This window comes from Varroa destructor, unplaced genomic scaffold, assembly GCF_002443255.2.
Source record: "Varroa destructor unplaced genomic scaffold, Vdes_3.0 BEIS01000004.1, whole genome shotgun sequence".
Lineage (NCBI taxonomy): Eukaryota > Metazoa > Arthropoda > Arachnida > Mesostigmata > Varroidae > Varroa > Varroa destructor.
Window position 1 is genome coordinate 7,155,092 of NW_019211457.1, and position 16,147 is coordinate 7,171,238.

Consider the following 16,147-nt stretch of genomic DNA (forward strand, 5'->3'; position numbering starts at 1 on the left):
CGCTGTAACTATATACGTGACAGCACTGACATATTTCTGCATCCATGATATGATTTTTTGAGTCAATCTGTCAGGTTTTTCTTATCAATGTCTGCATAAAAATAATGTACTATGGCTATCATATAGACCTATGACGATTGTGTTTGTATGTGTCGTCCGGGGGACGTAGCACACCTAGACAGCGTCCAAGTGACAGTTCAGATAAAGGTTTACTGAAGGTCAAGATGCTCGAATGTTTTTATTCAATAATTTCTATTTGAAGCTTGATGATACCTAGGCCACGGCATTGCCGGAGACTATGTGATCATTCCATAGCATTCTGTAATGTAGCTAAACGATCTTCTCTTTGGTGCCTTTACGAACAACAAATGATTAGAATAATAATAATAAATAAACATTTTAGATTTGTTCGAAGGCCGTGGAAAGAAGAATTAAACGATAAGCAAATCCTATACCTGGAAATTTAACACGCATCAAATTTTGTTTTTTTGCGTGCTTCGCATTCTAAGAATTGAAAGACACCACGGTGGAGCAGGCGTCTAGGTAGTCTGTTAACAACAGAACAAATTGCTGCCGTAACATCACGGTAGTCTACTACTGAAACTCCATCTCCAATGATACAGTTGAATATCTTGCACACATTGAACCGTGTATAGTTCCGCATAAACAATAGCGTAAAGATTTCGGACCTTTTGATCTGATACGATTGAAAACTCTTGGAATCCATCTTATCCTTCCGCATCTTCATACGTACCTGGAAACATGTTAGTTGTTTCAAGGTCAAGGCCGCGTTCGGTTAAACCATATCAGCTACCAGAAATTCGTGCACAAAAAATAGACAATACATAAGCTCGAATTCATGAAGAGGACATAATATTGGGTATAAAATGATATGCAAGAAAACAGTTCGTCGAAAGTGTCAGATCGGTTCATGTGCTGTCCTATTGAAGGGCGACACGGAACGGAAAAGGCAAGAAACACGAGAGAGCAACCTGAAGACTATCAAAGGTCTGGAAGTGGAGAATACGAGGAGTATGATGTGCTTATGCACGAAAATTATCGGGCACGAGGTAGGTAAAAAACATTAGGTAAATAGGGGATCTGATAAGGAGCGAGCAGGGCGAAGGAAGGATCTGAACGCCAAACTGGTGCCAACGTTTCTCGTTGGGTGTCGTCAAACATTTCTTTAAGCCGCTGACGGTTTCCCAGACTGACCCCTAAATTTGTGCTTCGAACCTGGAAAGTGTTCCTGGATTGAACACTGAAAAGGTCTCAGGGTAAGAACGACAAGTGAACCACAGTGGCTACCAGTTCGTTAATTAAAGGTAACTTAGACTATAATCCCAGTCCAGTAGATTCGTAATCAGTGACTGGTAGCTATGTTCAGCACAGTCAGATACGCTAAGTGAAAAAAAAAAGCAGTAAATTCAAACGATTGGATTAAACGCGCGTCGATATTGGCCTTAGCTTCAATGCCGTCTGCAGTGGCCGGTGACAACGCAGTGAGTTTGACTGAAAATTGCATCGTGTCCGAACCTAAGATTGACAAAATGAAGATAACAACAAAAAGATCGGAAATGAAATTAAGCTTGGGAATAGCGCTAATAAAGAAGCTGTGCTCTGAGACAAAGACGAACTTCGTCATCTCACCGTTAAGCCTTGGGACGGCCTTCACAATGCTCTCGGCTGGACTCAAGGGTGACACCAAGAAGGAAGTACTTAGTTTTGTGGGCTCCACGGACGAGGCTGTTTTGCACAAAATGTATTCCGATATAATTAAAAATAATGAACTTCCTTTCAAAATTGTAAATAAGTATCTTGCTCACGACGATTGCCAGGTGCAGGCAAAGTTTGACAACTTATTACGGGAAAAATACGAGTCCGAAATAGAACTGGTAAACTTCTCGAAAGATCGCAAGAAAGTCGTGGCCGAAACGAACACATGGGTGGCATCGACGACCAACAAAATCATCAAACAGCTTCTGGATGCTGAAGCACTAACCGCGGATACCATTTTGTTGCTTCTGAATGCTGTTTGTTTCAAAGGTTCGTGGATGGAGGAGTTTGACAATTTACCTGCCCTGATGGATTTCAGGCTCCGCGACGGTACCAAAGTGAAGAAGCATTTTATGACCAAGGAGTCGGGCGATTTCAAGTACTTCGATACCGATCACCTTCGGACAGTGAAAATAATGTACAGAGAGACTGAATCCTATATGGTTATTGCCATTCCGTTAGATGAAAAGAAACATATCGATGAGATCATCGCAAAAATGACCGCAGCAGAAATGTTTCGTATCCTAGATAAGTTGTATAAGCCTAATGGACCTGACATTGTGCTTACTATGCCAAAATTCAAAATCAACTTTAAATACAAGAGCATCGTCGACCATATGCAAGCGCTCGGAGTGAAGAAGATCTTCAGCGCCGGTGAAGGAGATTTTGGAGAACTCTTCAAAAAGAGCCCCGGCCCGTGCAAGTTATCGCCCGTGATCCATCAAGCGGTTATTGAGGTCGATGAAAAAGGGTCTGAGGCGGAGGCCGCCGCAGCGACTCGCTTTTCGCCACTCAGTGGTGTTGTAGAGGGCCCTATTAAAATTACAATCGATCGGCCCTTTTATTTCGCTATCCATACGCGTGGCAATCTTGCTTCATTAAGTGGAATTTGCTATCAGCCCTAAGCAGCCGGCCTCAATGAGGCTCATAATATATCTATATTATTAATACGTATTAATATATCTAATTAATTAAATTTTATTTATTCACCATTGTTGGTCAAGAATGTCATATCAGCAGATTTACATCACGAGCTCAACGTGAATTATTAAAGCATACGCATCATATGGTTGTACGAGTCTAGCTAAACACATGGAATCTTAACTCGAGTAGTTTTCTAAGCATTCAAAAAATCGTATTCGAGATACAATAGGTATTACCATTTTGTATATTACCTAGAACAAATACCAAGTACAAGGTCCGGTGACTGGTAAAGCGAGTGGTACCATATTACTCTAGCCGTTTCAGGTATTCTGACTACCACACCTTAGGGTAGTAGTTTTATTAAGTTCTTGAGAATCGCGGAAATGCGATAAATTAACTTGTTACAATATGAAAGCCTAAATGTCTCAATATGACTATGGACTGGTTACATTAAAAAATGGGGATTTTTGTTAACTTAAACTTCCTGCAACATACTTTTGAAATTGCATCATCATTCACAATGAAGTCAGTCTGTATAGCACATTAATTTGATGTTGAGACGTAGATTTGCGGTGATGGTCCGGTGATGACGTATTTGTCCACTGAACCTGGGACGTTTAAGATGAGTGTTAAGTTCGAGAGCCGGAGAGAACAGCAGAATTTTTTTCGCCAAGCAGTCATTGCCGGGCAGGCAATAAAACCGGGAATGAAGTCTAAAGCATTAAGAATAGACCGGTAAAGAAGACGTAATAATAATATTAAGTCAGGCCGTCTTGGTATGATTTTAGTCTAATTGAAAGACATTGAAATATGCGTTATGTCTAATTTCAGCAATTCTTCTATTTCGAGCAGTAAATTTTAGGGGCCGTTGAGCTTGTCACAACTTCCGCATTTTATCATACTTTGTTTTTAATATATTTAGCTATTTTGAGCAAATCGTTAGAATCACGCGTTGTTCTGGCATCAGAAGCTAGCCCCCACTAGAAGCCGTTCAGCTACCTTATGTCTTGCTGGACTTTTCTGGGATTCGTCCTGCAGCATAGCACACAAAGCGACGGGGTGATCATACCTAGTACTAGGCCGGCCTACACTTGTCATACAAAAGATATTGTTAGCGGGAATTGAATCAGCCAATTCGGATTGTTGAGTAGTTCTGTCAGCTGTGTCACATATTAAGCACAAAATACTATTGCATTGCGCTGTCATTGTATCGACAACATCAGTAAAGTCTAGTCATCGGTAGTACTGGTCTTAGTTCAATAGCTGCCCATGCAGCGGTATTATCAATAAATGCATCTACACAAAGAGAAAAAATTGACAAAAATAGCCTCGTTACGAGCGAATGCACAATTTACGAATAATAAAAAAAATGTAAAAATTCGCCAAGCTCAAACGTTTTTCTAATACGTAGCCTATTAACGCTCTACGATACTGAATCTACTGTCGTAAAACGCTATATTAAGGCAAACAGCGGGATCGACCGACTGAAAATAAATGCGAACTTTACGTACCGATGCTAGGCATTGTTTCGAAATTCTGGGCCCTTCAAACACAATGCAAAATGGATCTACATGCCCGACCTCAAACCTAGACTACCTCAAAAGATCAGAACGCAAAGACGCATCATTACGTCACTGAATGGCAATTGCCTCTGAATATTCATTCCTCTTCATAAATTGACGGAATCAGATCGCTCGCTTATAAAAGATAGTGCTAAATCGTGGCTGTTTGGAACCTTACGATGTTTTCGTCAACAGTTATTTGCATCAAATGGAGCTCACAGAATAGTTTGCTTGCCTAGCAAGCCTCACTACGAGAAATGCATTTTGCCAGTTGCTGTTGGATTGTGACGGTATAGACAAACACGTTAAAAGGCCTAATACATATGGTTTTTTTCAACGACGTTTTAACGAGACCGTAAGGTGCAGGGTTATTAAGGTCTGCGATTAGACACAAGCGAATATCACGTTTATCTGGGAGAACACGAATGTAATAGGTACTGCTAAGTAGATTCGGGTGTTTTTTATTTGATCATGTCCAGAACGCATGGGTCAAAGGTCATGTCTCTTAAAATACAAATTGTTGCAGTTTATTTCTTCACAAGAATTTGAATCGGTCAGTTTTGAGAACTTTAACAAACAAAAAAAAAAAAAAAAAGAACCAAGTTTATTATCACAGAGAATCAATCACGTAAGTAAACAGTAACTATAGTATAGTGTTAAATGTCTAGGCTGCCGGGACCATTATTAGCTTGGACACATGGTTGTTTTTTCCACGCGTGCCCGGTTAGCCGACCTATTACAATGTCAGAAGACAAACCGTTATCGAAAATGAAATAACAATCATAATTTGAAGATGAAATATCAAAACAGTGTACGATGTATCCGTGCTATGCCTTCAACTATGTAAACGTAAATTTGCTAGGTAACTTGAGGACAAAATTTAAGTATACCAAAGATTTACATGACGCACTGAATAAACATAGTTTATGAAAGACAGCACTCGGTTTAGAGGCCACCTCTAAGAAACGTGCTCTTTCAGCCTCGTTTTAATCAAAAAGTTTTCGTACAACTAATATCGCATAGTGAATATCCTGCAAGCCTAACTTCTCAAATGATTTCGTGAACACGGTTCTGTCCGACCTAAGGTCAATTGTAGAAAAACATCTCGGCAAGGAAACTCCTAGCCTTGTTTTATTTTGCGGGTAATATAGAAAGTCAATTGCTGATTCACAGATTAATAAGTTGATAGCAATGTTTGATTACTTACTGGAAAAGCCACGTAATAATAACGGGAGTTCGACTCGCTTGCCGTGTAAGAGTAGAGGCTCTTCATCAGGCCGTCATGACGACCTATCAGTTATAGATTCCGACGGAGTTCGTGCAAAGTAACGTACCGTGCTACGGCCTTTGTTACATGAGTGTATCCGCATTTCGTACTTCGAATGTCGGCGCAAAGCAAAGACCAGCTTATTAGGATAATTCTTTATTACGGCAAGGCCTTGTCCTAAGGCCTCGTTGAAGCGGGCGACTTCGATGCAACTTAATATTCCCGGATAGGGACGGCAGGGATCGTTCCTAGTATTGAGTGAATGGCACTTCATTACCAGCGACGTCCATTTCATGAACATCTTAATCGTCCAAGTCGACAATCACGCCGATCAGCTCAATAGAGCTGAAGTAGCGTACCTGCGCTTTACCAGCGTTCTGAATGAAAGGTTTGTTGTTGATAACAACAGTATCCTAATTATAAATGGATTTTGGTTTGGCCATCGAACCAGGATCGCGCTAGATCTTCGCCATGGGGTCTATCGACAAAGGAGCATGCTTAGCTTCCATATGTCCCGTTTCGGTAACGATAGCAGCGGCGACGCTAGCTCATTCATTGTCATGAGACGCAGACGGAGTATTCTGCTTATCGGTGATATTTTCGTCCTTAAACGCACTCGACGTCTACCTGAGCCCATGTCAGGACCCAACTGAACCATCCGGCCGCTACAAGATTTCTCACTGACATTTCTACACATACGCCTATACAATCTGACTTTCCGATTTGACCGTCCCGTAAAAAGGCGCAGTCATTCCACTGATAAATAACGACACCTATGATTTACGAATTTTTGCGCCATGGGCGTCCACGTATTCATAGACCGTAAAATGCCAAACGACACAAAATGTCAATTGTTAAAAAAACAGTTTGACACAGCATACTTTGAAATAAAGATCAGCCGCATTACCTATATGGAACAGGTAATTGCGTTAGTGCTACAGTTTAGCTTTAGATTTATATTTGATAATAAATTTTCTTTTTATGTACACCCGTCTTCATCTACATCCCTGTCGTAGCTACAATGTTAACCCAATATAATAAAAAATAGTTCGAAGAGATTCGCCTTATCTTATTACTATACGCGAAGCCATTTATCTCTGTTGACGCTGTTTATGCACTTCACGGCGTGCATTTTGCCATTTAGTCGTCATGTAAGCTACAGACATATACTGTATAAAATAAGTAATGAATTGTTTCTGTTATTAGTTCTTGTTCATGATTTCGATTAGCTACCTTTCCAACCTCAAATACAAACATTTCACAATGGTAGTTTATTATGCCTAATATGACCTCATCATAAACAAAGGTATGGCAGCTAGCTAAGTGTTTTTTCTCCACCATTAGTCGATTTTCAGTAGAATTACTGTTGTTTAACGCTGACACGTACATCTGGTATCACCCTCGGCGTCAAATACTTTGTTTTATCCGCTATCATCTGCCATATGCGTGGTAAGTTTCGCCGCATTCACTAGGTGACCAGCCGTCAGTCAGAACGAAGCCACCCAGAACAGACGTACAGTTGGTTATAGTACTTATAATCTGTTAACAAGTTGTTAAATTATTTTGGTTGAAGTCTGCTGTTCCTGTTAGAACTTTGTGTAAGCTCCAGGATCCATTGCGTTCGACGCATCCGCGTGATGGCTTAATGGGTAACGTGTTTGCCTGCTAATTTTATAGAAACGAGTTGTGGTGCAGGTTCAAACCCGGGCCTGGAGTAACTTCGTATCGTGCTGGGAGTCAGCCATCTGGTACAATGTCATTAGAAACTCACAAGTCGAAACATAGATAGAGCTGTTTGTTAATCGAATTTAGACGATTGGCTCCGATTTCCGACGATTTATCGAAGACCTTTAATAAATTTCATCTCTGAGTATGTGAACGAAAACGTTTGTTCGTGGAACTATATGTTTTTTCCGACGAAAATACTATGACACTGCTATATAGATATTTTAAGATTAACCATAATCAATACTGATTTTAGTTAATTTATGCAAAGCGTGCAAAAAATCCTACTGGAAATGTTATTATGTTAGTTTATCTTAAATTAACGTTGCTAGTATTTTACATATGGAACTCATACATACAATGAATAAGGGAACACAAGTTTGACAATGTGAACATTTTACATTTGAGCTTTGGCCAGTTTAATTTGCTTGTTTGACTCGGAATTTCACTTTCTTACATTCAACAGACCCCTTATTTAGCAGCAATTTATTCAAACGCCCGAGATATGTGTTTTTTTTTCATTCAGTCACGTGTATCGCGTAGTGTACGTTATTGACGGACCTCAAATCAGCGACTCCTAGCTTTCTTGGCAATAGGGTAAGCTGTCCAAACTACCGTCCAACGGCGACCAATAATAAATAATTTTAAATTTTTTCTTCTGCGAAACTGCAGGCCATTCAGGACCATTTAGACGAGAGAAGGTCATATATGCCAATAAACATTCCATCTTCGCATTGTAATTCTTGGCTAGTTCTGCTCATATGCTCCGTTCTAATAATGCCGTGTTTGTAGTGGGGCGCTATCGAAGTTGCACCATTAACCCGACAGGACGTCCCCTCAGTGTCACTGCGTTTCTCAAAACAGTTGTAATAGCCTTGTGCAGTTGGTTCTGCAGCATTGTCAGCCGCTGTAACTGCAACAATGCAGAAAACTTTCGAACTCTGGCTACTACCTAAATGCGTTCTTTCAAACAGAAAACAATATAACGCGTGCACCTGCGCACATGCATACGCCTTCTTTAGCTCATTTTTCCTCGTCGTCGTTGTTGTTCCAACTGCCTCTTCTATGCATGGAGCTTCTATTGCATATGCCCGCTGTTGCAGTTGCTTCATTAGACTAAACTATAGTGAGCTCATAAGGTGCAAAAGGGCTGATAGAGCTGCGAGACTTTGGCTGTCATACGTCCATCCAAATTCTTTTGCGGCTTCGTTGCATTCACGATGCCACGACGGTACTCCTGTATCATACAGGCTAACAATGTTGGAAAGGCACTAGTACGCTTTATGGCTAAGGGGTGAGGCGCTGTATATAGCTGTCAACATGAAAGCTACACGAACCCCTAAATTATCTCACAGGGCCCTTAGCATCCATCGCATCCTTAAAATCTCCCTTGGGAGCAACTAATGGTAGTCCAACGAGGAAAATGAGAACCAATGAGTCCACCACGGAGGCCGCGTTGCAGAGAGACGGATTCTTAACGCCGCTTTCGGTTATCGAGATCAAGCAGTTCGACAAGAATAGCTACCTTTTCTTTATTTGTCCTCGTACGACGAAGACCGAGACTCCAACTAGTCATGTGACACTGTGCTCCCTGGTGTGCTTCCGTTCAAAGGAACAGAAAAGGCGGAAACACCAAGAAACTAAGGGGTTTGATGAAGACTAAAAACCAAATGTCAAATTCTACTTGATCTGGCCAGACCACTTAGGTTGTGGGTTTCTTAGCGCTTACCTTTGTTGTTGTACGGGTGTGAACGTTTAGGCGTTGGGGAAACCTCATGTTTTGTTAACATCACACTCCCTTTCCGTCGACGTATGTTACCGGGTTAATTGAGCTGGTTTAGCATCGTTAGATCGGTAAATGAGCTTGTTCAGATAGCGATAGCAAAAACCGTACAGATTTTTCTTCAAGAAGCTCGTCACCGATACTGGTTCTGTGTATGAGGCTCATCGGGGTGTCATTAAACGGAATCTGAATCCTAGATAATGGACGAAAAGATCTGCAACGCCGAGTTGACGATCGCTAGCGGAAAGTCAAGTATTTTACCATATTAACATAACGGCTGTTTTATGTCATCATCGTGTATGCTAGAAGCGAGCTCCCATTGTTTTCAGAGTTGATTTGTGATTTTATCGTGTGTAAGCATGTTATACGATATGTACTATATAACCATGTTATACATTTGGGTTGGAAAAATATGATTTTGCCCAATATGCTAAGTACTTAGAGCTAGCTTCACTGTAGTCAGATATCGGTTATCGAGATCAAGCAGTTCGACAAGAATAGCTACCTTTTCTTTAGAGAAAACAAAAAAAAGACATTGGAAGGAAGAACGCAACAACAGATAGAATCTCTCTCTCTCTCTCTCTCTCTCTCTCAACAGAAGACACTCGGCAGTTCTAGATACAGGATAGAAATGACAAGAAAGAACAGCTTATAGAACTCTACACGGAACCCAATCAAGAGCCTACTGTCGACGAGACCTCAATCCATAGACAAACTCCTATCTATTCCTAACCTCCACTGTGAAGTTATCCAGCGTCACGCGTTACGAATCACCAGGTCTGCTAAAGCTAGATGTGTCAATAGGTATCTAGAAAGCAAAATCATATTTATTTACGCAATCAAAAAGCTCACAAAATGAGACTTCTTAGCCTCATATTGTCATCCGCTCTTCTCTGGTACTTTGGCCTTTAATAAGGCCTATTTGGACATCAACGAAATTCATAGGCAAAGGACGGTATATAAACGCAACTTTTTGTTGATTCAATTGATAGACGAATGTGGAGGAACATAACCCATTTGCTCATTCGGCTAGCAGCTACCACCTTTGCCCATTGTCTGGCTTCGTGTGGGTGTACAATCGAAGCTTTGCCATTTCAACGTTACCCACTTCGATCGGCGGTCAGCTCAACGCCCGCTAAACGGGTCAGCTACGGCAACTCGTACGACCACTTTCTAAACAGTCTTTCTTCTTGTTTCCGCCTCGACAAGATCCGGCCCGTACTGCTTTCAAAAGCTAGTGAAGGGAGACGTCGTTCCAAGATTTATCGCTGAGAATTCCGCCGCGCCTTTGGTTCCGGGGTGAACAGACGCATAAACGGACGCTGAATTAAACACAGAGTAGATGTTGAAATTTGGTGCCCTTAAATTTCGAACGACTGACAATAACCAATCAGTTATAGTGCTATAAATTGAGGCAGGAACACATAATAGATTGAAGGAGACACAACTTACAGGTTTACAATTTAGATTGCAATAGTCCTTCGGTTGGTCCAGCAGTAGCAACTAAGATTCACCTGGTTGTAGAAACATTCTGTTCCGGTTTCAAACCCGTTCAACTTTGAAGCCCGTACAGGGAAATTTAAATTTTTACAGTTTAGCTCAGCAGCTCTTATTCAGAGCTAAACGTACGTGGCTTCGAAACGCTTTAGAGTTCTGACGTCTGCCGCTAATGTCGGTTACTTCGTTTATCAGTAACCTATGAACGCTGATTTTTCCGAGGATTTCTCCATCAGTGCCGTCTGCGACGAGTAATGAAACCAGAGAAGTCTAGTGCGCCACAAAGGGGTTAGTCTATTGGCAGAATTGTGCATTTCTATAATTACACTTCTAGTTAGAGTATAAGAGGTACATTGGCATTTCGGTAAGTGGATCATATGCTGGAGCTGTCAAAATATTTTATTGAAGGGAACTCCTACGTATCTTGCTATCGTATTATACGCAGTTCAAATGAAGCTGAAACGAAGGTCGGTTGAAAAAATTGATTTAGCTGATATTTTTAGGTGGTGATTTTTGGACAACTTTTGTGATATTAGCCTCGTGCCTTGTACGGTCTGCTCATTTGGATATCTTTTGGTTATTAGTGTTTCTTATAGAGGGTCTGTATATGCGCAATGCTTTGTCTACAAAAGTTGAAATATTGTCACAAGTTTATATTAAAACAGTCTGTAACCCTATACGAGTTCTCAAATTTGATTTTCCAAATTGAGTTGGATAAGCAAAATCGTCTCTCTGAAGCTCTTTCTGGAAGATTTACACGTAACTCTGCAAACAGGGGTTGTGATCGTACGAAATTAGGTACGTAAGAGCATCTTTGAATATTTTTGTAGTACTTAGGTTTTTCTGACGACACGAAAGACAAAGCGTTTTAATGAGCGCTGACTCTTTTCAGAAGCAATATCATAATCGGTGAAACATTGCACTCTTAATTTATAGGTAAATATACGTAAACAAAGCGAATGGCTCCTTGCCGGCCAACGACAAAGCTAAACCAGGTCGTCTTAACATCAGCAAGCAACGTCTTCCCCAGTTAATGCGCAGTGCTCCCTGTGGGGTGACAGAAATAAAATTTGAAAAAAAACACACGGGAATAGTTGACCTATATTCAACTTGGTCATACCCCACAGCGATTTAGACGTGTATATGATTTATTGTAAACATACTCGGTCTGTCACCCAACGTCCTTCTTGCCAATACTACAGGGGGTGGTCTAATACAACCCCATCGAAGGGTAACAAAGACGAGATGCCATCTGGTTAGACTGGTGTAGATTAGAATGCATAGTTGGTCTTTCTTGAGTGAGATATCTAAGAGCAAATCTGACATTTGCTTCTCACTTTTATTGTATTAACTACCCAGCCTCTTTACCTCTCTCCTTCCCTTCCTGTAGGCGTCGTGCTATGACCAGCTCATAACCTCGCTTATGACACGTTCAAATTGTAGTTTGTATCCTCGTACGGCTGATGCTTTGCGGCGTCACACCGATGATGACTGGCCATTGAGCACAGTATCTTCCTCTGGATTCGGTCGTGAGGACACTCAAAAGATGTGTAAGTGAAATGAGCAGAAAAGACAGTCGGCCAGATTTTCCCAGGGAGGTTGTTACTTTGGACGATTTTCAGTAGCCGAAGACCCAAGTCTGTTTAAAGACGGAACTACGACGGGTGAAGGCAATCCGCAACCTTGGCCCGGGTGCGCTGGAACGTGTCAAAGGTCACTGAAAGCTCGCTTGCCGCCGTTGGTTGCACCATTGGGTAAAGCAAGAAAGAGATTTGCTTCCGGCTCATTGGTTCATTTAGAAACAGTGCATATCCAAAGCATATCCAAATATCTTAGCATATCCAAAGTACAGAAGAAATGGCTTTCTGCCATTATAGATAAGTCATCGCAACTAATAGATTTCTGACTGCATCCGGGTATCTTTTTGCATTTTTTTAGGCGTACTGCTGGCTATAGTTTCGTCTCAAATTCATACTTGATTGTTTAAATACATTGCTGTAACGCACACAACAATGAAGCGACTATAATTCCATAGAGCAATTTCGTTCTATAACATAAAAATTCTAAGATCTAGATCCATTAAGTGGGCAAGAAGTAGGAGCCAATTTGGGCTACGACAAGAATTTTATCCAATTGTTCTTGTTTACGTCCTCATCCGTGGTTGATCTGAAGACAGCAAACGACTACTGTAAAGGTTCATGAAGCCCTCATAAATTAAATCTAAATACAAAGTAAACGCAGGCTAACAAGGACGATATTTGTTCGAGGCTCTAAATTTAACGAACGGCCATTACGCTGTTTTAGCTGAAGTCAGTTTGTTTGAACGAATCGTAAAATTACAAGCATTTTTGTTTACATTATTTTTAACAGAACTATAAATTCCTTCGATTTGGCTTTTCAGCGCGAACTATTCGAAATCATTAGGTTACGGACCGATTTCATGATCCTGCCCTATATGAAATTAATTTGGGAATTCTTTTTTTTCATTCACAACCCGCCGAGCTTGTAGTTGCTAATTAAAAACAAATAAATGAACGATGTCTATCACACAATGAGTTTTCAGGATTCAACTAATATAACAGTTACTTAACTACCATCATTGATTGTTATGGTTTCAGCTTTGAGGTATCGTCCAATCAACAACCACCATCTCGAATCTTTTAGAGCCGAATAAACAATTAATTGGCGGGCCACCATTCAAAAAGCTATCCGAGTTAAAACGGGATACTTCACATTAGTCAACTATTTCACCATAAGCCAATGGCTTCCCCTTCAATTTTACCACAGCCAATATATGATTAGCATACAATGTGCTCACCGTACACCGATACCCTGGAAAATGAGTAGATCCGAAGGCTGACAAAGTACCTGTTTTAGGCCTCTGCGTCCGTGTGTCAGACTCACACTGGCTCTCTAGAAGCTCTTTGTCCTGCTCGGAAAATAGCTACGTTCTCCTGATCCTTCGCAGCCACACTTTCTCTTTTCCTTGCCGACCACGCACAGGTGTTGACAAGCGAGTCACGTTGGATCAGTGGGGCTGCCCTATCTCTCTCTGTCTACGCGGAGCTCCAGTGCTACGGTGCTCGGGTGCCCGCAGTCAGTCCCCTCTAGTCGTATGGTCTTCCGAAGTTATCACCACTGCCACCGTGGTCGTGGCCGTGGCCGTGGCCGGGAAACGACTTCGACTCACCGGTCTTCTAGTGATGGGATCTGCCCTCTAGCGAAAGTGTGTCGATGGTCCTACTGAGGCGGCGGCGGTTGATCTTGGAGCCTGAGGGCGCTCGCCGCTAAGTGGTTTCATTCTTCCTTCGGAGTCGAAATCCACTTGGATTTGAAGGTTTTAGCGGTTCCATGTTCCGTAGATTGGCCCAGTTGAGAGTAACCTGAAGATGGTGGGAAAACTCCAGGCAGCTAACACGGGTGAACGGTGATACAAGTCACAACTGTGGCTTTCGTATCATACACTCCACGCACGCATAGCGTTCTAGATAGATTCGCCTGTATAAGGGGACAAATTCATAGTCACCTACTTCGACTTGGGCGTAATACCAAATCAAATTGGACTCTTCACGAAAGCAAGCGGAGGGTTGTCAGTAATGAATAACCTGGGAAGCGGAAGACTTCAAGGAAGGCTTGAAAGTCTTGCCGCGTACTAGTTTCCACATTAAAAGGAAACCTAAAAGCTATCCCACTTTAAGGTTGCTTTAGGCATTGAGAGATTTCCGGCACCCTGGAACTCCTGTCCTTTAGGCCAGTCTCGTATTTCATAATCTAATACCATAATAGCACATTATCTGTCAATTACATGAATAGGTTGGACTACTCATTCGAAACACAAAGGTGCTAAGAAATGTAAATTGGTTACACCTGATTGATCGGCCGACGCATCGAATACCTACAGTTTCTTGTGTGGGATCGCTGCGTCCATCGATTAGCGGACGACTTCATTGATTTCCCAAAGACGCGGAGTGCTATAGTAAACGTAGTGGTATCAGATACCGTTCGATACATGGTCTCGAGACAGCTAGACATCTTTTATTTTGACCCTGGTCACACAAACAGGATTAGCCAATGGGTACAAGGCATCTAACGGCATCTGAATGTATAGGCTTCCATAACTAACCGTAAACTTCGATTAATTTATTGCAGAGTAAATTAGTAGGTCAGTGATATAGTTGAGTATTGGGGCTAAACATTGCTGGATCATAGTGCTGATATAGAGATGAACTAAAGGGAATGAGTACGCTTATAATACTATTTTCTAAGTAAATGACACGTTTTTTACGTCGAAATTTTATTCGTCCCTTGCGTAAAACATAAATGAAGACGAAAACTACACGCTGTAGACTTTTGCGAAATAAATAATACAATCCATTAGAGTTAAGTACGAATGTTAGCGTATACATTTACGATGCTGCCTTGCATACATACGTTCGTCCACAGGAAGTCCACAGTAGAGCAACCCACTAGGTTAGTCAATGTAATTAAGTTAACCTCCTAAAATGGGACAAGATCGAAAAACTTATGCTAGCTCCCTGGCTTTCTGTATTCCGCTTGACATGCGTCAGAGCTTAGCTATCAATAAAATCTCAATATGTCTGCAGTGACATGTGGGAAGATCATTATTCATAATTATGCCAGACGTTCACAAATATCTGTACATCAAACGATAGATCTACGCCTACAGTTCGTAAAGATAGGTTTAGAATTGGAAAAAAAAAACTTGCCTTACGGTTTAAAGGTAATCTGTAACAAGAACCAACTTCTAACTAAAAAAAATAGGCTTACAGTTTACAGGAAGTATGAGATGCATAGTTCAAAAATAATGCGTAACAAGGACAAATTTTTAGCTTACTCTTTTCGCACCGGGAATTGGCTTACAATTGAATTGCTTCTAGGACATATTATTTAACCGAAGATAGGACCAGATCTAGTACGTTGGTACGAGTCCACAATTAGGGTATTTTTACCCAAACACTTCCTTCAGGATATGACCAAATGTAGATTTGCAGCGGTGATGGGCAGGCCTCACTTCGTACTGGGTTAGTGCTGAATTTAGCTTGAATGCCCGGCGTTTAGCCCAAAGTAATTGTTGTAGAGCGCGTAATTCCCGTTCGGAGGGGACACATTGGACTTATACATATTGCTCTTTTGTTCTGAATGAACTCAGCTGCAAAATTTCGACTGGATCAAGGTAATATTGGTAATAGTCAGCAGATGCTTTGTTTTCTTATAACAAACTCGTTCAAGACACACTCTTGATGAGTGTACATCGATCGCGTACTTCGAAAAATTCGAAGTGATAAATCGATAATATTTTAGTTAGTCCTTAATAGTTTGACAATAATAAGACTTTAAATATTTTTAGCCAATGTATGTTGTTCGCAATGTCAATTTAAATATTATCTATAAAATGTTTGTGTTTAATTGTCAGCAATCGAGATTTCAAGTTTAAGTCAGGCCAGTTGGTCCTGCACGTACACTAGTTCCAATCACTTTACAAGTCTTTTTAATCGAATGCGTCATTTCTATAAAAACTGAATCGGATATTGGTCCCTATAAACAAAATAAAGGCGGTATACATGTGTAAAATAACGATGATGATTACTTTCA

General features: G+C 41.0%; 1 protein-coding gene across 1 annotated transcript; it reads left to right on the forward strand.

Moving 5' to 3' along the window:
• The first annotated feature begins 1,426 nt into the window (after positions 1-1,426).
• Positions 1,427-3,956, forward strand: LOC111249546 (iris-like). The gene has a single exon (XM_022803549.2). It carries the CDS (start codon positions 1,473-1,475, stop codon positions 2,679-2,681), a length of 1,209 nt encoding a protein of 402 aa, XP_022659284.1. The 5' UTR covers positions 1,427-1,472; the 3' UTR covers positions 2,682-3,956.
• Positions 3,957-16,147: the final 12,191 nt, after the last annotated feature.